Source organism: Carcharhinus amblyrhynchos, chromosome 11, assembly GCF_965287045.1.
Source record: "Carcharhinus amblyrhynchos chromosome 11, sCarAmb.v2.hapA, whole genome shotgun sequence".
NCBI lineage: Eukaryota > Metazoa > Chordata > Chondrichthyes > Carcharhiniformes > Carcharhinidae > Carcharhinus > Carcharhinus amblyrhynchos.
In genome coordinates, this window is record NC_137334.1 from 94084521 (window position 1) to 94111647 (window position 27127).

Below are 27127 nucleotides of genomic sequence, written 5' to 3' on the forward strand. Positions count from 1 at the left end.
TGCGCCTGGTGTCAGGGGGATCAGCGGGGTAAATGTGTGGGGTTACGGGAATAAGGCCTGGGTGGGATTGTGGTCAGTACAGACTTGATGGGCCGAATGGCCTCCTTCTGCACTGGAGAGATTCTGTGACCAGGGTTCAGCTTCTGACCAATGGCAGGAGGGATTTGAGAAATGGGGGGGTTATTCCTGGCATTGGGAAGGTGTCCTGGGTGAGGGGTATTCCCTCCGCAGGGGAATGGAACTCAGGGCAGAGAGTTACTGGCACTAATCTTGTTCTATTTGTTCCAGGGTTTTTCTGGGAAATCGCACCTCTGGATCAGGAGCCGGACTGAACTGGAATGTCTCATCCCAGCGCCCCCCCGACTTACGAAGAGTCGGTCAACCCATTGTACCCCCCACCAGTTAACCCTGGGTACCCCATGGCAGGACCCCTACCCCCCTGGGGGAAATGCCCCCTACCCCCCAGGGGCGAATGCCCCCTACCCCCCAGGGGCAAATGCCCCCTACCCCCCAGGGGCGGATGCTCCCTACCTCCCGGGGGGGAAGACTGATTTCTCATCGGCATTCCCCCATTCTGGAAATCCGATGGCCCCCCCCATGATGCCGACAGTCCCACTGAACCCATCCTGGCCTGGGGGCAACACAGGTGAGTTACACTTCCCCGGGTGGGGGTGGGGGGGGGGGTGGTACTGTGTTGGTGTGAGTGGCTCGGGGGAGGGGGCTCTCTGTATATAAGAGGCTGGGAGGCTGTGTGTGTGTGTGTGTGTGTGGCTGGGGGTTTGGAGGGCCATTCGTCAATGTGGTCAAGGGGGTCTCGCTGTGTGGGGGGAGGGGGTCTGGCTGTGTGGGGGGAGGGGGTCTCGCTGTGTGGGGGGAGGGGGAGGGGGTCTCGCTGTGTGGGGGGAGGGGGTGGGGGTCTTGCTGTGTGGGGGGAGGGGGAGGGGGTCTCGCTGTGCGGGGGGAGGGGGAGGGGGTCTCGCTGTGCGGGGGGAGGGGGAGGGGGTCTCGCTGTGTGGGGGGAGGGGGTCTGGCTGTGTGGGGGGAGGGGGAGGGGGTCTCGCTGTGCGGGGGGAGGGGGTGGGGGTCTCGCTTTGCGGGGGGAGGGGGTGGGGGTCTCGCTGTGCGGGGGAGGGGGAGGGGGTCTCGCTGTGCGGGGGGAGGGGGAGGGGGTCTCGCTGTGCGGGGGGAGGGGGAGGGGGTCTCGCTGTGTGGGGGGAGGGGGTCTCGCTGTGTGGGGGAGGGGGAGGGGGTCTCGCTGTGTGGGGGGAGGGGGTCTCGCTGTGTGGGGGGAGGGGGTCTCGCTGTGTGGGGGAGGGGGAGGGGGTCTCGCTGTGTGGGGGGAGGGGGTCTCGCTGTGTGGGGGAGGGGGAGGGGGTCTCGCTGTGTGGGGGGAGGGGGTCTCGCTGTGTGGGGGAGGGGGAGGGGGTCTCGCTGTGCGGGGGGAGGGGGAGGGGGTCTCGCTGTGTGGGGGGAGGGGGAGGGGGTCTCGCTGTGTGGGGGGAGGGGGTCTCGCTGTGTGGGGGAGGGGGAGGGGGTCTCGCTGTGTGGGGGGAGGGGGAGGGGGTCTCGCTGTGCGGGGGGAGGGGGAGGGGGTCTCGCTGTGCGGGGGGAGGGGGTGGGGGTCTCGCTGTGCGGGGGGAGGGGGAGGGGGACTCGCTGTGCAGGGGGAGGGGGTCGCGCTGTGCGGGGGGAGGGGGAGGGGGTCTCGCTGTGCAGGGGGAGGGGGTCTCGCTGTGTGGGGGAGGGGGAGGGGGTCTCGCTGTGTGGGGGGAGGGGGAGGGGGTCTCGCTGTGTGGGGGGAGGGGGAGGGGGTCTCGCTGTGTGGGGGGAGGGGGAGGGGGTCTCGCTGTGTGGGGGGAGGGGGAGGGGGTCTCGCTGTGTGGGGGGAGGGGAGGGGGTCTCGCTGTGTGGGGGGAGGGGGTCTCGCTGTGTGGGGGGAGGGGGTCTCGCTGTGTGGGGGAGGGGGAGGGGGTCTCGCTGTGCGGGGGGAGGGGGAGGGGGGTCTCGCTGTGTGGGGGGAGGGGGAGGGGGGTCTTGCTGTGTGGGGGGAGGGGGTCTCGCTGTGTGGGGGGAGGGGGAGGGGGAGGGGGTCTCTCTGTCTGGGGGGAGGGGGTCTCGCTGTGTGGGGGAGGGGGAGGGGGTCTCGCTGTGTGGGGGAGGGGGAGGGGGTCTCGCTGTGTGGGGGGAGGGGGTCTCGCTGTGTGGGGGGAGGGGGTCTCGCTGTGTGGGGGGAGGGGGAGGGGGTCTCGCTGTGTGGGGGGAGGGGGAGGGGGTCTCTCTGTCTGGGGGGAGGGGGTGGGGGTCTCGCTGTGTGGGGGGAGGGGGAGGGGGTCTCGCTGTGCGGGGGGAGGGGGAGGGGGTCTCGCTGTGTGGGGGGAGGGGGAGGGGGTCTCGCTGTGTGGGGGAGGGGGAGGGGGTCTCGCTGTGCGGGGGGAGGGGGAGGGGGTCTCGCTGTGTGGGGGGAGGGGGAGGGGGTCTCGCTGTGTGGGGGGAGGGGGTCTCGCTGTGTGGGGGAGGGGGAGGGGGTCTCGCTGTGTGGGGGGAGGGGGAGGGGGTCTCGCTGTGTGGGGGGAGGGGGAGGGGGTCTCGCTGTGCGGGGGGAGGGGGTGGGGGTCTCGCTGTGCGGGGGAGGGGAGGGGGACTCGCTGTGCGGGGGGAGGGGGAGGGGGTCTCGCTGTGCAGGGGGAGGGGGTCTCGCTGTGTGGGGGAGGGGGAGGGGGTCTCGCTGTGTGGGGGGAGGGGGAGGGGGTCTCGCTGTGTGGGGGGAGGGGGAGGGGGTCTCGCTGTGTGGGGGGAGGGGGAGGGGGTCTCGCTGTGTGGGGGAGGGGGAGGGGGTCTCGCTGTGTGGGGGGAGGGGGAGGGGGTCTCGCTGTGTGGGGGGAGGGGGTCTCGCTGTGTGGGGGGAGGGCGTCTCGCTGTGTGGGGGAGGGGGAGGGGGTCTCGCTGTGCGGGGGGAGGGGGAGGGGGGTCTCGCTGTGTGGGGGGAGGGGGAGGGGGGTCTTGCTGTGTGGGGGGAGGGGGTCTCGCTGTGTGGGGGGAGGGGGAGGGGGAGGGGGTCTCTCTGTCTGGGGGGAGGGGGTCTCGCTGTGTGGGGGAGGGGGAGGGGGTCTCGCTGTGTGGGGGAGGGGGAGGGGTCTCGCTGTGTGGGGGGAGGGGGTCTCGCTGTGTGGGGGGAGGGGGTCTCGCTGTGTGGGGGGAGGGGGAGGGGGTCTCGCTGTGTGGGGGGAGGGGGAGGGGGTCTCTCTGTCTGGGGGGAGGGGGTGGGGGTCTCGCTGTGTGGGGGGAGGGGGAGGGGGTCTCGCTGTGCGGGGGGAGGGGGAGGGGGTCTCGCTGTGTGGGGGGAGGGGGAGGGGGTCTCGCTGTGTGGGGGGAGGGGGTCTGGCTGTGTGGGGGGAGGGGGTCTCGCTGTGCGGGGGGAGGGGGTGGGGGTCTCGCTGTGCGGGGGGAGGGGGTGGGGGTCTCGCTGTGCGGGGGGAGGGGGTGGGGGTCTCGCTGTGCGGGGGGAGGGGGAGGGGGTCTCGCTGTGCGGGGGGAGGGGGAGGGGGTCTCGCTGTGTGGGGGGAGGGGGTCTCGCTGTGTGGGGGAGGGGGAGGGGGTCTCGCTGTGTGGGGGGAGGGGGTCTCGCTGTGTGGGGGAGGGGGAGGGGGTCTCGCTCTGTGGGGGGAGGGGGTCTCGCTGTGTGGGGGAGGGGGAGGGGGTCTCGCTGTGCGGGGGGAGGGGGAGGGGGTCTCGCTGTGTGGGGGGAGGGGGAGGGGGTCTCGCTGTGTGGGGGGAGGGGGTCTCGCTGTGTGGGGGAGGGGGAGGGGGTCTCGCTGTGTGGGGGGAGGGGGAGGGGGTCTCGCTGTGTGGGGGGAGGGGGAGGGGGTCTCGCTGTGTGGGGGGAGGGGTCTCGCTGTGTGGGGGAGGGGGAGGGGGGTCTCGCTGTGTGGGGGGAGGGGGAGGGGGTCTCGCTGTGCGGGGGGAGGGGGAGGGGGTCTCGCTGTGCGGGGGGAGGGGGAGGGGGACTCGCTGTGCGGGGGGAGGGGGTGGGGGTCTCGCTGTGCGGGGGGAGGGGGAGGGGGACTCGCTGTGCGGGGGAGGGGGAGGGGGTCTCGCTGTGCGGGGGGAGGGGGAGGGGGTCTCGCTGTGTGGGGGGAGGGGGAGGGGGTCTCGCTGTGTGGGGGGAGGGGGTCTCGCTGTGTGGGGGAGGGGGAGGGGGTCTCGCTGTGTGGGGGGAGGGGGAGGGGGTCTCGCTGTGTGGGGGGAGGGGGAGGGGGTCTCGCTGTGTGGGGGGAGGGGGTCTCGCTGTGTGGGGGGAGGGGGTCTCGCTGTGTGGGGGAGGGGGAGGGGGTCTCGCTGTGCGGGGGGAGGGGGAGGGGGTCTCGCTGTGTGGGGGGAGGGGGAGGGGAGTCTTGCTGTGTGGGGGGAGGGGGTCTCGCTGTGTGGGGGGAGTGGGAGGGGGAGGGGGTCTCTCTGTCTGGGGGGAGGGGGTCTCGCTGTGTGGGGGGAGGGGGTCTCGCTGTGTGGGGGAGAGGGAGGGGGTCTCGCTGTGTGGGGGAGGGGGTCTCGCTGTGTGGGGGGAGGGGGAGGGGGTCTCGCTGTGTGGGGGGTGGGGGAGGGGGTCTCTCTGTCTGGGGGGAGGGGGAGGGGGTCTCTCTGTCTGGGGGGAGGGGGAGGGGGTCTCTCTGTCTGGGGGGAGGGGGAGGGGGTCTCTCTCTCTGGGGGAGGGGGGTGTTCCCTGTAAACACTGGGGTCTGACCTGAACCGTCCGTCTGTTTCCAGGGCCGTACGGCAGCTCTGCAGCTGATCCGGAAAGCGGCACGGAGGGAATCACTGCCGGTTCCTGGGATGATCGGACTGTTCGACACGCTTTCATCCGGAAGGTATGGTGCCGGTGACACCGTGGGGTCAGGGAGTGAGGGACACTGGGAAAGGGTGGGATTGGAATAACTCAAATCATTACCTCGGGAATATCACCCCGGACAATCAGTGTGTGTAACTGTATCTGTGAGGATAGTTTGGAAGGTTGGAGCTGTTTTCCTTGGAGAAAAGAAGGCTAAGTGGAGATTTAATTGAAGTATTCAAGATCCTGGAGGAATGGACAGGGAAAACAGTGAGAAACTGTTCCCACTCAAGAGAGCACCAAGAACTAAGGAGAACAGAATCGGAATAATGGATAGAAGGATGGGGGTGATATGAGGAAAGGTTTTTTCACCCAGAGGGAGGGTGGAGTCTGGAGCTTCCTGTGAGGATGGTGAAGGCAGCTTCAATCGAGGTGTTCAGGAGAGAATTGGATCACAATCTGAACAGAGAATGTGCACAGTAACCGGGATAAGGCAGGGGAGGGAAACTCAGTAACCGGGATAAGGCAGGGGAGGGAAACTCGGTAACGGGGATAAGGCAGGGGAGGGAAACTTGGTAACCGGGATAAGGCAGGGGAGGGAGACTCAGTAACCGGGATAAGGCAGGGGAGGGAAACTCGGTAACTGGGATAAGGCAGGGGAGGGAAACTCAGTAACCGGGATAAGGCAGGGGAGGGAAACTTGGTAACCGGGATAAGGCAGGGGAGGGAGACTCAGTAACCGGGATAAGGCAGGGGAGGGAAACTCGGTAACTGGGATAAGGCAGGGGAGGGAAACTCAGTAACCGGGATAAGGCAGGGGAGGGAAACTTGGTAACCGGGATAAGGCAGGGGAGGGAGACTCAGTAACCGGGATAAGGCAGGGGAGGGAAACTCGGTAACTGGGATAAGGCAGGGGAGGGAAACTCGGTAACGGGGATAAGGCAGGGGAGGGAGACTCGGTAACGGGGATAAGGCAGGGGAGGGAGACTCGGTAACGGGGATAAGGCAGGGGAGGGAGACTCGGTAACGGGATAAGGCAGGGGAGGGAGACTCGGTAACCGGGATAAGGCAGGGGAGGGAAACTCGGTAATGGGGATAAGGCAGGGGACGGAAACTCGGTAACCGGGATAAGGCAGGGGAGGGAGACTCGGTAACCGGGATAAGGCAGGGGAGGGAAACTCGGTAATGGGGATAAGGCAGGGGAGGGAAACTCGGTAACCGGGATAAGGCAGGGGAGGGAAACTCGGTAACCGGGATAAGGCAGGGGAGGGAGACTCGGTAACCGGGATAAGGCAGGGGAGGGAAACTCGGTAACCGGGATAAGGCAGGGGAGGGAGACTCGGTAACCGGGATAAGGCAGGGGAGGGAAACTCGGTAACCGGGATAAGGCAGGGGAGGGAGACTCGGTAACAGGGATAAGGCAGGGGAGGGAAACTCGGTAACCGGGATAAGGCAGGGGAGGGAAACTCGGTAACCGGGATAAGGCAGGGGAGGGAAACTCGGTAACCGGGATAAGGCAGGGGAGGGAGACTCGGTAACCGGGATAAGGCAGGGGAGTGGGACTCGGGGAGAATGTTTGTTTAGTGAGACAATGGGCTGAATGGCCTCTTCAGCTCCATACAGATTCTGGGATCCCTCTACAATATACCTGCTTCCCCAAGTCAATTTGCTGTGGAAAAGTGGCAGGGAGGCTACATCCAGTTAAAGTGGGAGTGGCACGCTGGTTAACACTGCTGCCTCACAGCGCCAGGGACCCAGGTTCAATTCCCGGCTTGAGTCACTGTCTGTTTGCACGTTCTCCCCGTATCTGCGCGGGTTTCCTCCGGGTGCTCTGGTTTCCTCCCACTGTCTGAAAGCCTTGTGGCTTAGGTGCGTTGGCCATGATAAATTCTCCCTCAGTGTACCCAGGAGTGTGGCGATGAGGGGATTTTCACAGTAACTTCATTGCAGTGTTAATGTGAGTGCTGTGACACGAATAAATAAACTTTAAACAACAGACCAGAGCATCTGGTCTGTTGTTATTAATATCTGCTCCACCTGCATCACTCCAACCCTCCCCTCCACTGACTACCCCAACACTCCCACTCCTCACCCTCCACATCTCCACACTCCTTCTGTTCCCTCCCTCAAGGACTAGAGGGCACAGCCTGAAAATAAGGGGGAGTCAATTTAGATCGGAGTTGGGGAGGAACTTCTTCACTCAAAGGGTGGTGAATCTCTGGAATTCTCTGCCTGTTGAAGTGGTGGAGGCTGCCTCGCTAAATATATTTAAGTCACGGGTAGATAGGTTTCTGATAGACACGGGGATTAAGGGTTATGGGGAGAAAGTGGAACTGAGCCACGACAGATCAGCCATGATCTTATTGAATGGCGGGGCAGGCTCGAAGGGCTAGATGGCCGACTCCTGCTCCTATTTCTTATGTTCTTCTTATGTTCTCCCCTACATTTCCATCACTTCCCTCTGCTTCCCCAATCCTCCCTCCCTCTGTCCTCTACCGCCTCCCGCCCCCCTCCGTACCATCTCCCCCTCACCCACTCTCTCTTTCTCCCCCAGGTGTACATGATCCTTACAGTCCAGTTGACGGTGACGTTTGGGATTGTTGCGATCTTCACCTTCAGGTGAGTCGCTGGCAATTGGGAGCAATCTCGAGATGCTTTCCTCTGTTTTGTTCCTGTTCTTTTCCTGTGTTCCCACAGCTTGCTGGCTTTAACACTCCCACCGTCACTCCCAGTATCCGGGTCAATGTGCTCAACACGTTTACAATTTCAGGAATTTTAATCCACAATAAATCCCTCACTCTTAGAATCAGGAAATCATCCGTTCAAATCCACGCCAGAAAATTCATCACAAACTCCACTGGAGAGTCACCCTGTCAGAGGGTCAGTGCTGAGGGAGTGCCGCACTGTCAGAGGGTCAGTGCTGAGGGAGTGCCGCACTGTCAGAGGGTCAGTGCTGAGGGAGTGCCGCACTGTCAGAGGGTCAGTGCTGAGGGAGTGCTGCACTGTCAGAGGGTCAGTGCTGAGGGAGTGCCGCACTGTCAGAGGGTCAGTGCTGAGGGAGTGCCGCACTGTCAGAGGGTCAGTGCTGAGGGAGTGCCGCACTGTCAGAGGGTCAGTGCTGAGGGAGTGCCGCACTGTCAGAGGGTCAGTGCTGAGGGAGTGCCGCACTGTCAGAGGGTCAGTACTGAGGGAGTGCCGCACTGTCAGAGGGTCAGTGCTGAGGGAGTGCCGCACTGTCAGAGGGTCAGTGCTGAGGGAGTGCCGCACTGTCAGAGGGTCAGTGCTGAGGGAGTGCCGCACTGTCAGAGGGTCAGTGCTGAGGGAGTGCCGCACTGTCAGAGGGTCAGTGCTGAGGGAGTGCCACACTGTCAGAGGGTCAGTGCTGAGGGAGTGCCGCACTGTCACAGGGTCCAGTGCTGAGGGAGCGCCGCACTGTCAGAGGGTCAGTGCTGAGGGAGTGCCGCACTGTCAGAGGGTCAGTACTGAGGGAGTGCCGCACTGTCACAGGGTCCAGTGCTGAGGGAGTGCCGCACTGTCAGAGGGTCAGTGCTGAGGGAGTGCCGCACTGTCAGAGGGTCAGTACTGAGGGAGTGCCGCACTGTCAGAGGGTCAGTACTGAGGGAGTGCCGCACTGTCACAGGGTCCAGTGCTGAGGGAGCGCCGCACTGTCAGAGGGTCAGTGCTGAGGGAGTGCCGCACTGTCAGAGGGTCAGTGCTGAGGGAGTGCCGCACTGTCAGAGGGTCAGTGCTGAGGGAGTGCCGCACTGTCAGAGGGTCAGTGCTGAGGGAGTGCCGCACTGTCAGAGGGTCAGTGCTGAGGGAGTGCCACACTGTCAGAGGGTCAGTGCTGAGGGAGTGCCGCACTGTCACAGGGTCCAGTGCTGAGGGAGCGCCGCACTGTCAGAGGGTCAGTGCTGAGGGAGTGCCGCACTGTCAGAGGGTCAGTACTGAGGGAGTGCCGCACTGTCACAGGGTCCAGTGCTGAGGGAGCGCCGCACTGTCAGAGGGTCAGTGCTGAGGGAGTGCCGCACTGTCAGAGGGTCAGTACTGAGGGAGTGCCGCACTGTCAGAGGGTCAGTACTGAGGGAGTGCCGCACTGTCACAGGGTCCAGTGCTGAGGGAGCGCCGCACTGTCAGAGGGTCAGTGCTGAGGGAGTGCCGCACTGTCAGAGGGTCAGTGCTGAGGGAGTGCCGCACTGTCAGAGGGTCAGTGCTGAGGGAGTGCCGCACTGTCAGAGGGTCAGTGCTGAGGGAGTGCCGCACTGTCGGAGGGTCAGTGCTGAGGGAGTGCCGCACTGTCAGAGGGTCAGTGCTGAGGGAGTGCCGCAATGTCAGAGGGTCAGTGCTGAGGGAGCGCCGCACTGTCAGAGGGTCAGTGCTGAGGGAGTGCCGCACTGTCGGAGGGTCAGTGCTGAGGGAGTGCTGCACTGTCAGAGGGTCAGTGCTGAGGGAGTGCCGCACTGTCAGAGGGTCAGTGCTGTTTGGGACAGCACTCATTGCCTTAAGAAAGCGGTGGTGAGCTGCCTTCTTGAACCAGCTGCAGTCTCTGGGGTGTAGGTACACCCACAGTGCTGTTAGGAAGGGAGTTCTCCTGTGAAACTGCGTCTGGAGTGATTTTCATGCTGAGATGTTGATGAAATTGTGTTTTCTCGCAGTGAACCTGTTCAGCTGTTTGTGCGAAAAAATTCCGCCGTATACTGGTGTGCATAGTAAGTATAACTCCAACAGTGATCAACTTAACACAGTAAACACAGTAATCCAGTCTACACAGTAATCCAGTAAACACAATAATCCAGTAAAGACAGTAATCTAGTCTACACAGTAATCCAGTGAACGCAGTAATCCAGTAAAGACAGTAATCTAGTCTACACAGTAATCCAGTGAACGCAGTAATCCAGTAAAGGCAGTAATCCAGTAAAGACAGTAATCTAGTCTACACAGTAATCCAGTGAATGCAGTAATCCAGTAAACACATTAATCTCATGAACACAGTAATCCAGTAAAGACAGTAATCTAGTCTACACAGTAATCCAGTAAAGACAGTAATCTAGTCTATACAGTAATCCAGTGAACGCAGTAATCCAGTCTACACAGTAATCCAGTAAACGCAATAATCCAGTAAACGCAGTAATCCAGTGAACGCAGTAATCCAGTGAACGCAGTAATCCAGTAAAGACAGTAATCCAGTGAACGCAGTAATCCAGTAAAGACAGTAATCTAGTCTACACAGTAATCCAGTGAACGCAGTAATCCAGTAAAGACAGTAATCTAGTCTACACAGTAATCCAGTGAACGCAGTAATCCAGTAAAGACAGTAATCCAGTGAACGCAGTAATCCAGTAAAGACAGTAATCTAGTCTACACAGTAATCCAGTGAATGCAGTAATCCAGTAAACACAGTAATCTAGTGAACGCAGTAATCCAGTAAAGACAGTAATCTAGTCTACACAGTAATCCAGTGAACGCAGTAATCCAGTAAAGACAGTAATCTAGTCTACACAGTAATCCAGTGAACGCAGTAATCCAGTAAAGACAGTAATCTAGTCTACACAGTAATCCAGTGAATGCAGTAATCCAGTAAACACAGTAATCTCGTGAACACAGTAATCCAGTAAAGACAGTAATCTAGTCTACACAATAATCCAGTAAACACAGTAATCCAGTGATCGCAGTAATCCAGTAAAGACAGTAATCTAGTCTACACAGTAATCCAGTGAACGCAGTAATCCAGTAAAGACAGTAATCTAGTCTACACAATAATCCAGTGAACGCAGTAATCCAGTAAAGACAGTAATCTAGTCTACACAGTAATCCAGTGAACGTAGTAATCCAGTGAACACAGTAATCCAGTAATCGCAGTGTGGCTGGGATGTTGGGGTGATCCTGTCGGTTTACGCCGATGACGTGCTCCTGGTGTTCACGGACCCGGCTGACCTGTGGAGGATGTGGGAATGCCGGGCGGTGTATCCACCGCGTATTCCACCAGGATCAACTGGGCCAAGTGTCCCGGACTCCTGGTCAGTCTGTGGGACACGGACCCCCTTCCGGAGAAGCTCAGGCCTTTCACCTGGAGCAGGTCCCACCTCCTCTACCTGGGGGTCCATCTCTGCCCAGCCGAGGAATCCTGGCCGGTGAACTGGCGGGAGCTGGAGGCCAGAATCACCGCTGGGCTGGCTCGCTGGACGGGACTGCTCCGAGTGCTGTCCTACAGGGCACGAGTTCCCATCGTAAACCAGCTGGTCACCTCCATGTTGTGGTACCGGCTGGTCACTGTAACCCGTCAGTATCCGGAGAACGGGTGCACAGTTCTTCTGGGACAACAGACTGCCCTGGGTCCCTGCTGAGGGAGGGGGCGGTCAGGGGTTGGTGTGCCTTCGCACCCAGGTCGTGACCTTCAGACCCTGCAGTGATACCTTTACGTTGACCCACCTCCACGATGGTGTCCCTGGTGATGTATTTCTCCCGCTGGGTGCACGGTCTGAATTATTACCTGCAGCTCCTGTACATAAATCCGGAGGGTCTTCCGAACTCCGGTGTCCGAGTTTTACCAGGACCTTCTGAGAGTCTGGGACACGGTCTGGGAACCGGTGGCCTCGTGCTGCAGCTCTCCCGTCTGTCTGGGAACGGCTGCTCAGGAATCCGTTCCTCCACCAATACCATTCCCGGTGTCCGGCAGAGAGACGGGCTGTGGTTACCGGGGTGATGAGGGTCAGGATGTGCCGGATGGCGGAGAGTGGGCTGAGTGAGGCGGTGGTAGTTGACGTTCGGCTTGTGGTCAATGCCATCTGTGGCCTGAGACGTGCTCGGACAGGGTGTCACTCGTGGTCTGGAGGAGGTGCCACTGCGCAGGGGGATCCTGTCTGAGTGAACCCCTGCTCGCACGCAATCTCACCCCGGCACCAAGCCCAGATCCCCCTTCCCGGGTCGGGCGCCCACCTTGGGTACTGCCCACCATGCCACGACACGGAGGGGTTTCCTGTACAGGCTGCCGCTGTACATCTTCCACATCCTCGCCCATTGCCCGTACATGCCTTGTGCGCCCTGTTGCCGCCTGGTGGTGGAGGTACTGAGTGGAGGTCCCTCGATGGAGGGATCCTCCCCCAAAACATGGGGGATCTGGGGGTGGAAGGTGATGCCCGCAGTGGCGCTGCCCCCGTGTAACCTACAGCGGTTCACCGACTTCCCGGAAACCTGCCCTGTTTTGCGGTGTTGTGGAGTCCGTGGACCGTGTTAATATTCACTGTTTTAGGCCACATTCTTTTTCTCGTTATCCTGAAAAACCTTTTACTGATTCTCTTGCCTCAGCCCCAGGCTCCTGATCAACGGGGTCTCAGTGCGGATTGGGGGGGTCGGGGGGGGGGAGGGAGAGAAGGACCTCCTTGTGAACCTGTCAGACTCACCATGAGAAACCTCACAAGGTTTATTTGATAGTTAAAGCCACGAGCTTTCGGAGCACTGCTCCTTCGTCAATTGATGGCACTCACCCGACGGAGGATCAGTGCTCTGAAAGCTCGTGCCTTTTGCTACTGAATAAACCTGTTGGGCTTTAACCTGGTGTTGTGAGACTTCTTACTGTGTTTACCCCAGTCCAACGCCCACATCTCCACATCAGGACTCCCCATAAACAACTCCAGATAGCAGATGCCCGAGGGGGTCATCTATCTGACTGTCTGTCCCTCTCCCGTGTCTATATTCACGGCCGTTGTGTTCCTGGAGAGGGAACATGTTGTGTTCATGGACACTATCGAGGCCTCCCATGCCCGCTGGGCACTGCAGGGGCTGGGGTGTATTGTTCACCCCTTTAATCATGTTTTGATTTGATGTTTTAAATTTCCTTTACGCTTTGGATTATTTTGTTTGGAGAAGTTCCCCCTCTTTGTAAGGGAATGTCCCTTTTACTTTGTGCTCAGTTTATTTGATTTAGTTAATTTGGTTTGTCAAAAAGATGCCTTTACCTGTGCCATCTTGGTGCCTGTTTAGCTTTACCTGGCCTACCACTGCGTCTCGGTGTTTGCCAACATGTACACTGGAGGGGGCCAGCTGCCTACCTCGCCCCGTGGCCCGTGATGCCCTCAGCGATCAACTTCAGGAGGCCCTGGGCCTTGAGGGCCCTGACCTGCTTCCAGGTATCTGGGATGTTTCCATGACACCCCCTTCATCCCACTGCCCCTGATAGGCCCGGTGTCAGGAAGGGGGGAGGCAGAAGGTGTAGCCACAGTCTCCTGGCTGAAAGACCCCGGCACAAGCTCGAGCCTTTCCTCCTCCCTCGGGATTCCTGTGCGCCCCTGGGTCACTCCATGGGACGGGGGTGCTTCTACAGTGAGTTCCACAAGACCTGCCAGTCCTGGAGGACCACCTGTGTCCTACCCATGGTCATCGAGCCCCCTGCAATGGCCACCTGAGTCAGAGACCACCTGTCTCCGCAGCAACTGCCCTTTGAGACTGGGTCATGCTCTGCAGCCTCTCAGCCATCACCCTCTGTGACTGGGTCAGGTTCTCTAGCCCGCTGTATCTTTGGGCCTCGAGCGAGCTCTCAAACCTCTCAGCCATGGGCCACACAACTTTGAGGATCCTGTTAAGTCCCTGAGCTATGGCCCTCTGGGACTCTGCTTAAGGCCTGCAGTGACTCAGCCATCACTTGGAGCCTGCCCCAGGCTTTCTATTGCAAGCATCACCCTTGCAGTGTCGGCCTGGGATCCAGCAAGACAGGCAATAGCTGGTCCATCTAAAGCTCTGGGACTCCTCCCAGCAGCCTCGCAGTGGGTTCAGTGTGGCCGCCAGCCCCTCCTGCATTCCCTGGTTCTGTTGCTGCATCTCCAGCAGCTGAGCGATCTCCTGGAAGCCATCTCCTGCCTGTTTGTTCATCCTTGTGTCTTTTATGGAGCTGTCCCATGGATCAGCTGATCAGGGTCAGGGGAGAGAGAGGGTCATGTCACTCAGCAATTGGAGGCGGGGTGGGGGGGGGGTGATGAGGGGACCGTGTGTGAGTGGTCCTGGCTGGGGGTTGGGGAGGGGGTCAGTAATGTTGGGGGGAATGCCCTGATATCTGTGGGGGAAGGAGGAGGCTGTATCTATCCCGGGGGTACGGGGGGGGAGGGGGTTGGATGTAATCTGTCAGGACAGCTGCTTTTTTTTGTTTTTTTCTGCACTTTCGCAGTTTGTGCCTCTGACCTGGGCTCTGGTTGTCTGCCGAGTTAAGACCCACCCACTGCTGTAAGTGACTAGAAACAGTCTAGCCCATTTCTTCAATCTCTAATTCCAGAAGATTAGGAGTGAAAACTCACCCAGAAATCGGACCAGGAACTCTCCTGCTTTCACACTAGCTGGACACTTTCTCGTAAAATTCTGCCCCATAAGTTTCTATGAGATCCCCTCTCACTCTTACAAACTTCAGTGAATATAATCCTAACTGACTCAGTCTCTCCTTATATGATAGACCTGCCATCCCAGGAATCAGCCTGGTAAACCTTCGCTGTGCTCCCTCTACAGCAAGGACATCCTTCCTCAGATAAGGAGACTTAAACTGTACACAATACTCCAGGGGTGGCCTCACCAACACCCTGTACAATAGCAGGAAAACCTCCTGAACCCTAAACTCAAATCCCCCTCTTGTGTAATTCTGTATCATGTATTTGAGTGTAATAACGCCCCTGTGAATCTTCTTGGAATGTTTTATCGCGTTAACGGCAATATTTAAATAGATGTTGTTGTTCCCAGCCCTGCTGTTCTGTAACTGACAGATTTCCTGTTTTTTTTGTTCCCTCAGTGGTGTTTTTATTGTCGTCTATTTTGTTCTGATCTGCTGTGAGGGACCCAGGTGAGTTCCCGTCTGCGCTGCCTGCTGAATGTTGGTCTTTTCCTCGTTGAGCTGATCCCCCACCTCCCGGGATCCCCCCACAAGGTGCCCATGTGCACAGGGCCGGAGAGGACTCATCGACCAGGGGGTTTGTCATGGGAATGCAGTTGTGTTCCCTCAGCATCTGTGGAACTGCCCCCTTTCCCTCCCTCCCTTTTCCCCACCCTCACAGCCTCCTGCAGGAGGGGGGTGGGGATGGGGGAGAACCAACCCCTGGGGAAGATTCGCAATGGCAATTATTGACCACAGAATGATGCTGACAGATGGAGGCCATTCTGCCCATCTCGTATGTGCTGGTTCTTTGAAAACTCATGCATTTATTAAATCCCCCATTTGTATTTATTTAGGAGGAAATTTCCCTGGAATGTGATCCTCCTGGCTATTTTTGTAAGTATTTTTAAAATTCCTCAGTAGTTTATCTGTTAATTCAGCCTCCCACCTTCTCCGTCCCAGCGTTCTGCTAAATGAAGCAATGCCAGCTGGACCATCCCTCACAGCGTTGACCCAGCTCCATTCCGATATTTGTCTTGATATCTACAGTCACCGTGTCTAAGTCCAATCTCAGCCAGCTTCCTGGTGCTCTGCTGTATCTCACTCTGATGAACTGTCGCGCCCCCCCGGGGGTGGGGGGGTCACATTGAAACCACTTCAATAACATCTCCCACCTTCGCCCCGTTTCAACTCTCCTGCTGCTGAAACTCTGGTCCTGCCCACTAATACCCGGGGGATTAGCAGGGTAAATATGTGGGGATGCGGAGATAGGGCCTGGGTGGGATTGTGGTCAGTGATGACTCGATGGGCCGAATGTCCTCCTTCTCATAGAATCATAGAACCCTACAGTGCAGAAAGAGGCCCTTCAGCCCATCGAGTCTGCACCGACCACAATCCCACCCAGGCCCTACCCCCATATCCCTGCACATTTATCTGCTAATCCCTCTAATCTACGCATCCCAGGACACTAAGGGGCAATTTTAGCATGGCCAATGTGCCTAATCTGCACATCTTTGGACTGTGGGAGGAAACCAGAGCACTCAAAGGAGAGCACGAGGAGAATGTGCAAACTCCACACAGACAGTGACCCGAGCCAGGAATCAAACCCAGGACCCTGGAACTGTGAAGCAGCAGTGCTAACCACTGTGCTACCGTGCCACCCAATGAGTACACTAGATCTACAGGTTCCCCTCTTATCTACTCTCCGCATTACATCTTCAAAGAATTGGAGCAAATTTGTCAAACGTGATATACCTTTCACAAAACCATGTTGATTAGGTTTGGTTATATTCAGCTTTCCGAAATGATTAGCTATTTCCTATTTGATTGACTCCAGCATTTTACCAATAGTAATATAGTTCCCTGCCTTCTGCCTTTTCCCTTTTTGAACGAGGGAGTCACATTGGCTGTTTTCCAATCTTCTGGTACCCTCCTGGAACTTAGCGAGTAACAAAACATTTTAACCAATGGATCCATTATCACTGCAAAAACTTCATTAAAATCTGACTCTCTGTTCCCTTCTGACTCTCTGTTCCCTTCCGACTCTCTGTTCCCTTCCCTGTTTTCTATTTCTCTCGCTCTTTGACCAAGTTTAGACATTCTGGTATAACAGCTCCTTCTTTGGTTTATGTTTGCGAAGATTCCTCTGATGGGCCTTGGTGTTTATTGAAGAGACTATGTTTTGGCCGTGACTCATTGGGCAGCACGGTCTCCTCTGAAGGTTGTGGGTTTGAGTCTCGCTGGCAAGATGGTGAAATTAGAGCTGCCTCTCACTGTCTGACGATGTGCAGCTTTTCACCCAGGCCTGAGCGAATCCGCAATGTTCTTTACAAAATGCAATGTTTCCTAAGCGTTCTGACCAATCCCAGGTTCTTATTTTGAGAATTCAATTCCCATTCTGACACCAGTGTGCTGGATATTCAGCTCAGGTGATGTGGAGATGGATTTGTTCATTACTGTCCTGTTCCCACTGCTGGAATCTCCATCTTACTGATGTTTAACTTCTTATTTCCCCATCTAGACCCTGGCGATGTCATATCTGACTGGAACAATTGCAAGGTATGGGGGGGGGGGAGGTTTACAGTGAGAGCTGTCTGTCTGAGTGTGTGGGTGTGATGCCTTCCAGAGGCAAATGTCCCTATTCAGGCTTGCGAGTAGGTTCGGTTTCCACTGGTGTGGAGAAGGACAAACAGCAGGGCCTGATTCTCAGTCACATTAACGAGGGCTTATTTGGGGCAATTAGTTTTGGGTAATAAATATTGGTTTTGTTCGGAACAACCTCATCCCATAACAAAGAAAACCTGTTATTCACGTAACCAAACCCCAGGATTGTCAGACCGATATCTCAAACTCCCCCCTCGCTAAGGCAGGGGAGGGGCGAGTCTGAGGCTCCAGGAATAGCAGCCATGGGGTATTTGAATCTGGGGGTAGGGGGGGTGGGTGTGGGGGGGTGAGGTGGGTGGGGAGCAGAGGAAACCCCAACCCAGTGTGTTCCTGGCATCAGGAGAGGGGAAGGTAACTGAGCGATAAGCCAATGCAGTCCATGGACCCCACAGCTCAGTGATCCGTCCACTCTCATAAGAACATAAGAAATAGGAGCAGGAGTCGGCCATCTAGCCCTTCGAGCCTGCCCCGCCATTCAATAAGATCATGGCTGATCTGAAGTGGATCAGTTCCACTTTCCCGCCCTCTCCCCATAACCCTTAATCCCCTTGTCTATCAGAAACCTATCCACCCGTGTCTTAAATATATTCAGCGAGGTAGCCTCCACCACTTCACCCACTCTCACTCACTTCATTCGTCTGAAAGTTTTTACATTTCTTCTACAACATCCTATTCCCTAAATTATTGACATTATTTGATGTCAGATCATTTGGAGCCTGTTCACCATCTTTGTTTCAATACGGAGACGCTGGTGGTGAATGGGAATTGAGGGAATTCTTGAAAAGGAGAAATTTGCAGAACTATGGGGAAAGAAACAGGTGGGGTAGTGTGTCAGAATGGGCTGAATGGCCATCTGTGCTGTACGATTAATGCCAGCTGCTTGGGGCTGATGTGTTGAGAGTCTGTGACCGTTCTCAGTCTCTGTAACCTCTCCCTCCTCTGCCCGCAGTTACTACAGCACCAAGTCTGTGTTCCTCTGCCTCGGGATCACTGCCCTGGTCTGTCTCGGCGTCACCATCTTCTGCTTCCAGACCAAGGTAACAGGACCTGGGGGGGGTGCTGGGGGGAGAGGGGTGGGATGGGGGGGGGGGGGGGGGGGGAGGGGTGGGATGGGGGGGGGGTGGAGACGGGACACTGTTCGGATGTTCAGAGAATTAAAAGCAGCAATTTTCATTTCAGGTGGACTTCACCTCGTGCGGAGGTCTGTTCTGTGCCCTGGGGATTGGCCTCTTTGTTGCCGGGATCGTGGTGACGATAGTTCTCTCTTTCAAATATGTAAGTCACGCACAAAACTCGCAAAGTGAGAATCAAAATCCGAGGTGGAGGTTGGAGAGAGAGGGATGGAGGGAGAGGAGAGGAAAGAGAGGCTGAGAGAGAAAGGGGTAGAGGAGGAGAGATGTTAGCCTAGAAATATCACAAAGCATCCCAGTGAGCGGAGTTAATCTGCCTGAATCCAGGAGAGAGGAAGAACTACAGACCCGAATGTCTCAATAGCTTGCCTCACCGGAATGTGGGAAGGAGCCTGGCTTGTGAGGAGTTAAAATGAGACGGGAAGAGTCGCCTAGCTTGAGCTAGGGAATGACTCTCCAGAGGAAATAAAGCTCTCATTATGAGTAAAGTGATGGTATAGTCATATTTTCTCTGGACTAATAATCCAGAGACCCAACGCAACATTCTGGGGATCTAAGTTCGAATCTCACTATGGCAGATGGTGAAATTTGAATTTGAAAAAATAAACTGTGCCAATTGTCCTTCTGGGTCACTAGTGTCCCTTTAGGGAAGGAAATCTGCTGTCCTTACCCAGTCTGGCCTACATGTGACTCCAGACACACAACCATGTGGTTGATTCTCAACTGCCCCTCGGAAATGACCGAGCGAGATACTTGGTCTATGGGCAATTAGGGGTGGGCACCAAATGCTGACCCAGTGATGCCTGCATCCCATGGCAGAATTTTTTCAAAGTTCTGAAAATGGAAGGTTCCCAACCAAGGAAAGACCAGAGATAAACTCTCCGGGATGGACTGATTCTGGGAGAATTGAATGTTTAGTTCAGGGGGTGTCAGCTCAAAATGTGAAATGTGTTTGTAGGTTTTGTTAAAAGTGAGACAGGAAAGATCTGTTCTGTTGTTTAATGCATGAAGGTTGATGACAAGTTAAATATTACTGAAATTGTGAGTCAGGAAGCTGAGAGATTTGGAGGAGACCTTGCAGGTGGTGGCGATCCCAGGTATCTGCTGCCCTTGTCCGTCTGGGTAGCAGAGATTGTGACTCTTGTTTTATTGAAGGAGGCTCATCACCCTGATTAATACATTCTCTTTATATTTTGGCAGATTCCATGGCTTCACATGTTGTATTCTGCAATTGCAGCTATTGTTTTTACTTTGGTGAGTGACAAATCCTCCAGTCAACGACTGCTGTCTAGATCTGTCCTGGGCCAATTGTCAAGACTGATGTCTGTAACACTGAATCCCTCCGAATCACACTGTGTCATTGCTGGTACAGAGTAAATCTCCCTCTACACTGTCCCCATCAAACACTCCCAGGACAGGTACAGCACGGGGTTAGATACAGAGTAAATCTCCCTCTACACTGTCCCCCCATCAAACACTCCCAGGACAGGTACAGCACGGGGTTAGATACAGAGTAAATCTCCCTCTACACTGTCCCCCCATCAAACACTCCCAGGACAGGTACAGCACGGGGTTAGATACAGAGTAAAGCTCCCTCTACACTGTCCCCATCAAACACTCCCAGGACAGGTACAGCACGGGGTTAGATACAGAGTAAAGCTCCCTCTACACTGTCCCCATCAAACACTCCCAGGACAGGTACAGCACAGGGTTAGATACAGAGTAAAGCTCCCTCTACACTGTCCCCCCATCAAACACTCCCAGGACAGGTACAGCACAGGGTTAGATACAGAGTAAAGCTCCCTCTACACTGTCCCCCATCAAACACTCCCAGGACAGGTACAGCACGGGGTTAGATACAGAGTAAAGCTCCCTCTACACTGTCCCCCATCAAACACTCCCAGGACAGGTACAGCACGGGGTTAGATACAGAGTAAAGCTCCCTCTACACTGTCCCCCATCAAACACTCCCAGGACAGGTACAGCACGGGGTTAGATACAGAGTAAAGCTCCCTCTACACTGTCCCCCATCAAACACTCCCAGGACAGGTGCAGCACGGGGTTAGATACAGAGTAAAGCTCCCTCTACACTGTCCCCATCAAACACTCCCAGGACAGGTACAGCATGGGGTTAGATACAGAGTAAAGCTCCCTCTACACTGTCCCCCATCAAACACTCCCAGGACAGGTGCAGCACGGGGTTAGATACAGAGTAAAGCTCCCTCTACACTGTCCCCCATCAAACACTCCCAGGACAGGTACAGCATGGGGTTAGATACAGAGTAAAGCTCCCTCTACACTGTCCCCATCAAACACTCCCAGGACAGGTACAGCACGGGGTTAGATACAGAGTAAAGCTCCCTCTACACTGTCCCCCATCAAACACTGATGTAGAGATGCTGGTGTTGGACTGGGGTAAACACAGTAAGAAGTCTCACAACACCAGGCTAACGTCCAACCAGTTTATTTGATAGCAAACTCACAAGCTTTCGGAAATGCTGTTCCTTCGTCAGGTGTGTGGAAGGTTCTGATCAGAGAAGGAATATAAAGACACACACAGTTTACAGAATACTGATTAGAATGCAAGTCTTTACAGCTAACCTGCTATTCAAGTCTTAAAGATGCAGACAATGTGAGCAGAGATGGCATTAGCATAGTTTGAAGAGATGTATATTGTCTCCAGCCAGGACAGTAAGTGAGATTTTACAAGCCCAGCTTGGGGTTAGATACAGAGTAAAGCTCCCTCTACACTGTCCCCCATCAAACACTCCCAGGACAGGTACAGGACGGGGTTAGATACAGAGTAAAGCTCCCTCTACACTGTTACCCCATCAAACACTCCCAGGACAGGTACAGCACGGGGTTAGATACAGAGTAAAGCTCCCTCTACACTGTCCCCCATCAAACACTCCCAGGACAGGTACAGCACGGGGTTAGATACAGAGTAAAGCTCCCTCTACACTGTCCCCCATCAAACACTCCCAGGACAGGTACAGGACGGGGTTAGATACAGAGTAAAGCTCTGTCTACACTGTCCCCATCAAACACTCCCAGGACAGGTACAGCATGGGGTTAGATATAGAGTAAAGCTCCCTCTGCACTGTCCCCATCAAACACTCCCAGGACAGGTACAGCATGGGGTTAGACATAGAGTAAAGCTCCCTCTGCACTGTCCCCATCAAACACTCCCAGGACAGGTACAGCATGGGGTTAGATATAGAGTAAAGCTCCCTCTGCACTGTCCCCATCAAACACTCCCAGGACAGGTACAGCATGGGGTTAGATATAGAGTAAAGCTCCCTCTGCACTGTCCCCATCAAACACTCCCAGGACAGGTACAGCACGGGGTTAGATACAGAGTAAAGCTCCCTCTACACTGTCCCCATCAAACACTCCCAGGACAGGTACAGCATGGGGTTAGATACAGAGTAAAGCTCCCTCTACACTGTCCCCATCAAACACTCCCAGGACAGGTACAGGACGGGGTTAAATACAGAGTAAAGCTCTGTCTACACTGTCCCCATCAAACACTCCCAGGACAGGTACAGCACAGGGTTAGATATAGAGTAAAGCTCCCTGTACACTGTTACCCCATCAAACACTCCCAGGACAGGTACAGCACGGGGTTAGATACAGAGTAAAGCTCCCTCTACACTGTCCCCAACAAACACTCCCAGGACAGGTACAGCACGGGGTTAGATACAGAGTAATGCTCTGTCTACACTGTCCCCATCAAACACTCCCAGGACAGGTACAGCATGGGGTTAGATACAGAGTAAAGCTCCCTCTACACTGTCCCCATCAAACACTCCCAGGAGAGGTACAGCACGGGGTTAGATACAGAGTTCACCTCAGCCTCCTCCCTCCTTCACCATTGGTTAACCTTCTCTCTCTCTCTCTCTGTCCCTAGTTCTTGGCCTTTGATACTCAGTTGATCCTGGGAAACAGACGACACTCCATCAGCCCGGAGGAGTATGTTTACGGGGCTCTCAGACTCTACACAGACATTGTACAGATCTTCATCTACCTGCTTCAGCTATTTGGATCCAGATAAAGATAGCTGTGATTCTGCCACCCATACTCCTGCTGACTTCCTTTGTTCTCTCTCCTTGTGTAAGATAATCTCGTGCTTATAGAGTTGGGAGAAAGGTTAACTCAGCACCATTGGAACTGTTGCTGCAGTTTCTGTTCTCCCAGGTACTATGCTCCCAACCTGATATAACCGAACCAGGAAGTAAAACCCGATAACTCTGGAGATACTCAGTAGGTCTTACAGCCTCTCCGCAGAGAGAGAAAAACTGACTTCACCTTTCAGTCGACGAACCATCACCGGAACTGGGAAAATATTCACCGTTTTTCAACAAATCAGAGCCAGACAGGAGGGATCGACAAAAGACCAATGCTTGTGATTGGCTGAAAGGTCATCGAGCTGGAATATTATCTCAGGTTCTTGCTTCACAGATGGTGCCGGACCTGCCCAGTATTTCCAGAACTTTCTCCTTGTATTCCGAATTCCGGCATCTGCAGTATTCTGACTTTGAAAGGAAATGAATTGCTTCATCCTCTGGTGATCCCAATTTGTACAAGTCAAACTGTCCTTACCTCTGGGCCCACCTTGTGTCGTTTCTCTCAGTCTCCTGCCTGAAGGATTCACCACAAATCAAGGGTAATCCTGAATGAGTGTGATGGCGGGGGGTGAGATGTGTGAAACCTTCAGCCACCTGAGGAAATGAATATTTGAGAACCAGGATGTGAAAGCTGAGATCAGGGTTATGGTTCACTAGTTACCAGTGACTCCGCATTGAACAACATTCAGCGCTGGAGAGTTCCCACCAACCGTCCCTTCACAAGATCCTCCCAATCTCCCAACAAGTGGTCTAACAGCAAAGAACAGCGAACAAAGAAAATTACAGCACAGGAACAGGCCCTTTGGCCCACTAAGCCTGCACCGACCATGCTGCCCCACTTAAATCCCGTACGCCTCCAGGGACCAGATCCCTCTACTCCCATCTCATTCATGTACTCGTAAAGACGCCCCTTAAAAACAAAATCAAAATACAAGCAGTGTCCTCCCCCATACCAACTCGCCCAGCAGAGGTGCTAATCACTGGGAACCAGCTCCTTTGGGTGGGGCATGTCACTCACATGCCTGGCACCAAACTCCCAAAGCCACCGGTCCACTTGGAACTCGATCGCAGCAGGAAACCCCTGGATGGACAGTGGGAAATGCTTTAGGAATATTCTCATAAGCATTCCCGAAGAGGTTAAATATTCCCATTGACTCAAGGGAGACCCTGACTGACCCAAATGGAGAAGGTTCATTCAGGAATAGACTGGAAACAGGGAGAGACTCGGTCAGGAATGTGCAGAACGAGCACACAAACCTCCAAACAACCCATCCACCCAGGCCACTGAACAGTGTCTGCCCCCAGGCGGCAGAGTCTGCAGATCACTGCTGGGGGTGGGGGGGTGGGGGGGGTGGGGGGGGTGGGGGGGTGGGGGGGGTGGGGGGGTGGGGGGGGTCATCAACCATCGCAAAACCCATTGAAGCAGAAATGTCATCCTTGATGCTGAGGGACTGGCTAAGGAGAAGTGATTAAAGACAATTACACTAAGTGTACTTAACCGTGCCCCCCACAAGCAGCAGCTGGAAGGATGGCACAGTGGCACAGTGGTTAGCACTGCTGCCTCACAGCGCCAGGGACTCGGATTCAATTCTTGTCTTGGCTCATTCTCTGGATGGAATTAGCACGTTCTTCCCGTGTCTGCGTGGGTTCCGTCTGGACGCTCCGGTTTCCTCCCACAGTCCGAAAGACGTGCTGGTTAAGGAGCATTGGCCGTGCGAAATTCTCCCTCGGTGTACCCAAACAGGTGCCGGAGTGTGGTGGCTAGGGGATTATCACAGTAACTTCATTGCAGCGTTAATGTAAGCCTACTTGTGACACCGGTAAATAAATAGAAGTAACCACAGGATGGGTTTAAAGTGATTGGGAAAAGAACTGAGGATTTTTTTTTGCTGTGAGTTGTTGTGAGATGGAACTGAAAGGACGACAGAGGCAGATTTAGGAGGAATTTACGAAAAGGAATTGGATTAATACTTGAAAGAATAAAATCTTGGGAAGGGGCAAGGGGAGTTAGGATTAATTGAATCACTTTACCAAAGTACCAGCACAGGCACAATGGGCCGAATGGCCTCACCCTAGGTAGTAAGATTCAGTGATTGTTTAACTCTAGTGTGACTGAAAACAGGTTTGAGTTCACCCTGTGTTAAAGTAACTTTCTACGTGTTACAAAGCAGCTCATCACCCCCCATAGAATTCCAATTCCAAAGCTGATATCTCAGACTAACTGACATACTCTCTATAAGTCAACCGTTAACATTAGATCCACTTTTAATTGTTTCCGCTGGTCAGTGCCAACTATTAGTTATACAGCTGTCTGTACATATTCTAAAGCAATGGAACATGGAACCATAGCTCTTGGGGAGGAGGCCATTTGGCCCCTCGAGCCTGCTTCACCATTCAATAAGATCATGGCTGTGTTTTGGATCTGTTCACATTGCTGCTGTTCCCAGAATTGAACATTGACTCAAAAGACTTTAACTTTTAACAACAAAAACATGTACTAAATGTGAACAATTTGACGGTAATACAATGCTCCTTCATTCCCACTTATCTTCACAAATGTACACAGAATTTAAGAATAACACAGGTCACCAAATATATTCTAGGCTATAGTGTTTTCAGTAACCACACAGTCCCTGTAACCAATAGGCTAACTGTAGAGAGACAACACCTCACTCAGAGGGCAAGTGGTGGACGTCACCACTAGAGATTCTGTGAATTATTCCTTAAATTCCATCCCTCCCCCCGATGATAATCATAGAAGAGTTTCCAAATTCCACTCTCAAAAGACACACTTTAGAATCTTCTTACAAACAATGCTTTCCCTCAACTGCTTTCACCAAGGATCCACCGCCAGGATTTCCAATTCTCCTTTCAGTGTTCCTTACCATGAGTGACTTCATTAGATTCATGTAAATAACGGTGTTTACATTTATGCGTTTTCCACACAATCTCTCAGTCCCCAAATGAACACTTTTGCTGCAAAGCTGGAATAAGGACACCGACCTTTCAATTGCTTCAGATATCTGGGTTTTCTCTAGCCAATTTCACCCTCTTTCCAATTCTGTCTTTAACTCTAGTGAACAGTGCTCAAATTCTAATTCCTGCTTTCCTTTTGTCTTCAATTTTCCTGAAAACTTCTCTTCGTTCTCCAGTGTCTAGAACTAACTATCCTTTAGTTTCTCTGGGACTTGTGTTCTTGCCCATTATATACATTGTATGGCTTTTCTTCCAGCAGAGCAGTGAAAGCTGTTCCCTTTCTAGCTTCCTAACTCTGAATGCTATGGATTCAGATAAACTAAAAGCACAAAACAGCTCATTCTTTCTCCAAACTCGTTTACCTTTCACGCTATAAATTCCTAAACTAGAGACACAGCTTGAAATGGAACAAAAAAATCCATACATGTAAACACCGTTATTTACATGAATCTAATGAGGTCACTGTTTCCGACACAAAAACATGCAATTAAACACACTGAAATTTATATCTTGTTTCTAGCATCCAACAATGCAAATATATGAACTGCCTCTGCACACTGACACCTGTCTGCCCCCGCACCCCCCCCCACCATCCCCGTAACCCTTGACCTCCTTGTTTAGCAAATATCTGTTTATCTCATCCTTGGATAAATTGAATGACCCAGCCTGCACCGATCTCTGGGGAAGAGAATACCCGTGACTAATGACCCTCAAGTGAAAAAATTGTCCTCGTCTCTGACTTAACTTCTAGGCTCCTTACTCACAGGGGAAGACATTCTCCCAGAATCCACCGTCAAACCCCCTCAGGATCTGATAGGTTTCAATAAGATCACCTCTTTCTGCTTGTATCACAGCTTGGTCTGGGCTCCCACTCTGCCCAAGACCGCAAGGAACCACAAAAGGTCGTGAATGTAGCCCAGTCCATCACGCAAACCAGCCTCCCATCCATTGACTCTGTCTACACTTCCTAAAACTTTGCCTCGGAAAAGCAGCCAACATAATGTGCACCTACTAGTAGGTAGCGATATGATCGGCGCAACTTGTGGGCCGAAGGGCCTGTTTGTGCTGTAGTTTTTCTATGTTCTATGTTGTATAATTAAGGACCCCACGCGCCCCGGACATTCTCTCTTCCACCTTCTTCCATCAGGAAAAATATACAAAAGTCTGAGGTTATGCACCAACCTAGAACAGCTGCTGTCAGACTTTTGAATGAACCTACCTTGTATTAAGTTGATCTTTCTCTACACCCTTGCTGTGACTGTAACACTGCATTCTGCACTCTCTCATTTCCTTCTCAATAAACAATATGCTGTCTGTATAGCACGCAAGAAACAATACTTTTCACTGTATACTAATCCATGTGACAATAATAAATCAAATCAAAATCTATCTCCGAAACTCCAACGGGTACATCTGATTATTGTCACGTGTTAACTTACAGTGAAAAGTATTGTTTCTTCCATGCTATACAGGCCCAACCTGCTCAACCTCTCCTTCTAAGATAAGCCCCTCATCCCAGGAATGTTTCAAGTGATATTTTGAGCTGCTTCTAACACAACAATATCTTCTTTTAAATAATAAAGACCTACATTACCCAGTAGATTTGGTTTCTCCCACCAGTGGAACCAGCTTAAGGGGCAGCACGGTGGCACAGTGGTTGGCACTGCTGCCTCACAGTGCCAGGGACCTGGGCTTGATTCCCTGCTTGGCTCACTGTCTGTGTGGAGTTTGCACGTTCTCCCCATGTCTGCATGGGTTCCCTCCGGGTGCTCCGATTTCCTCCTACAGTCTGAAAGGTGTGCGGGTTAGGTTGACTGGCTATGCTAAATTACCCGTAGTGTCGGGGGGGATTAGCAGGGTTAATTAGCAGGGATAAGCATGTGGAGTTACAGGGATAGGGCCTGGGTGGGATTGTTATCGGTGCAGACTCAATGGGCCGAATGATCTCCTTCTGCACTGTGGGGATTCCCTGATTTTCTCTCGAGTAAACTCCTTAAATATCTCCATCAAGCTTCATCTCAAGTGGGAAGGTTTTCTGCATTATTGTGTACGCATCATTATT

At 54.4% G+C, this 27127-nt stretch overlaps 1 protein-coding gene across 1 annotated transcript; it reads left to right on the forward strand.

Annotated features, from left to right (window-relative positions):
* The first annotated feature begins 340 nt into the window (after positions 1-340).
* Positions 341-23425, forward strand: LOC145349784 (protein lifeguard 3-like). The gene is made up of 11 exons (XM_080198329.1): positions 341-646; positions 4762-4862; positions 7377-7441; positions 9478-9531; positions 14589-14639; positions 15026-15065; positions 16690-16727; positions 17782-17869; positions 18012-18107; positions 19163-19216; positions 21873-23425. The coding sequence occupies exons 1-11, from the start codon at positions 586-588 to the stop codon at positions 22014-22016; spliced, it is 792 nt and encodes a 263-aa protein (XP_080054455.1). The 5' UTR covers positions 341-585; the 3' UTR covers positions 22017-23425.
* The last annotated feature ends 3702 nt before the right edge of the window (positions 23426-27127 follow it).

Bases quoted from the DNA above. Each gene is read 5' to 3' on its own strand.
- LOC145349784 (XM_080198329.1), top strand. From the start codon at position 586: ATGGCCCCCCCCATGATGCCGACAGTCCCACTGAACCCATCCTGGCCT. The intron at 15,066-16,689 runs GTAAGTATTTTT...TTCCCCATCTAG, and splicing joins TGATCCTCCTGGCTATTTTT to ACCCTGGCGATGTCATATCT. The intron at 18,108-19,162 runs GTAAGTCACGCA...ATATTTTGGCAG, and splicing joins TAGTTCTCTCTTTCAAATAT to ATTCCATGGCTTCACATGTT.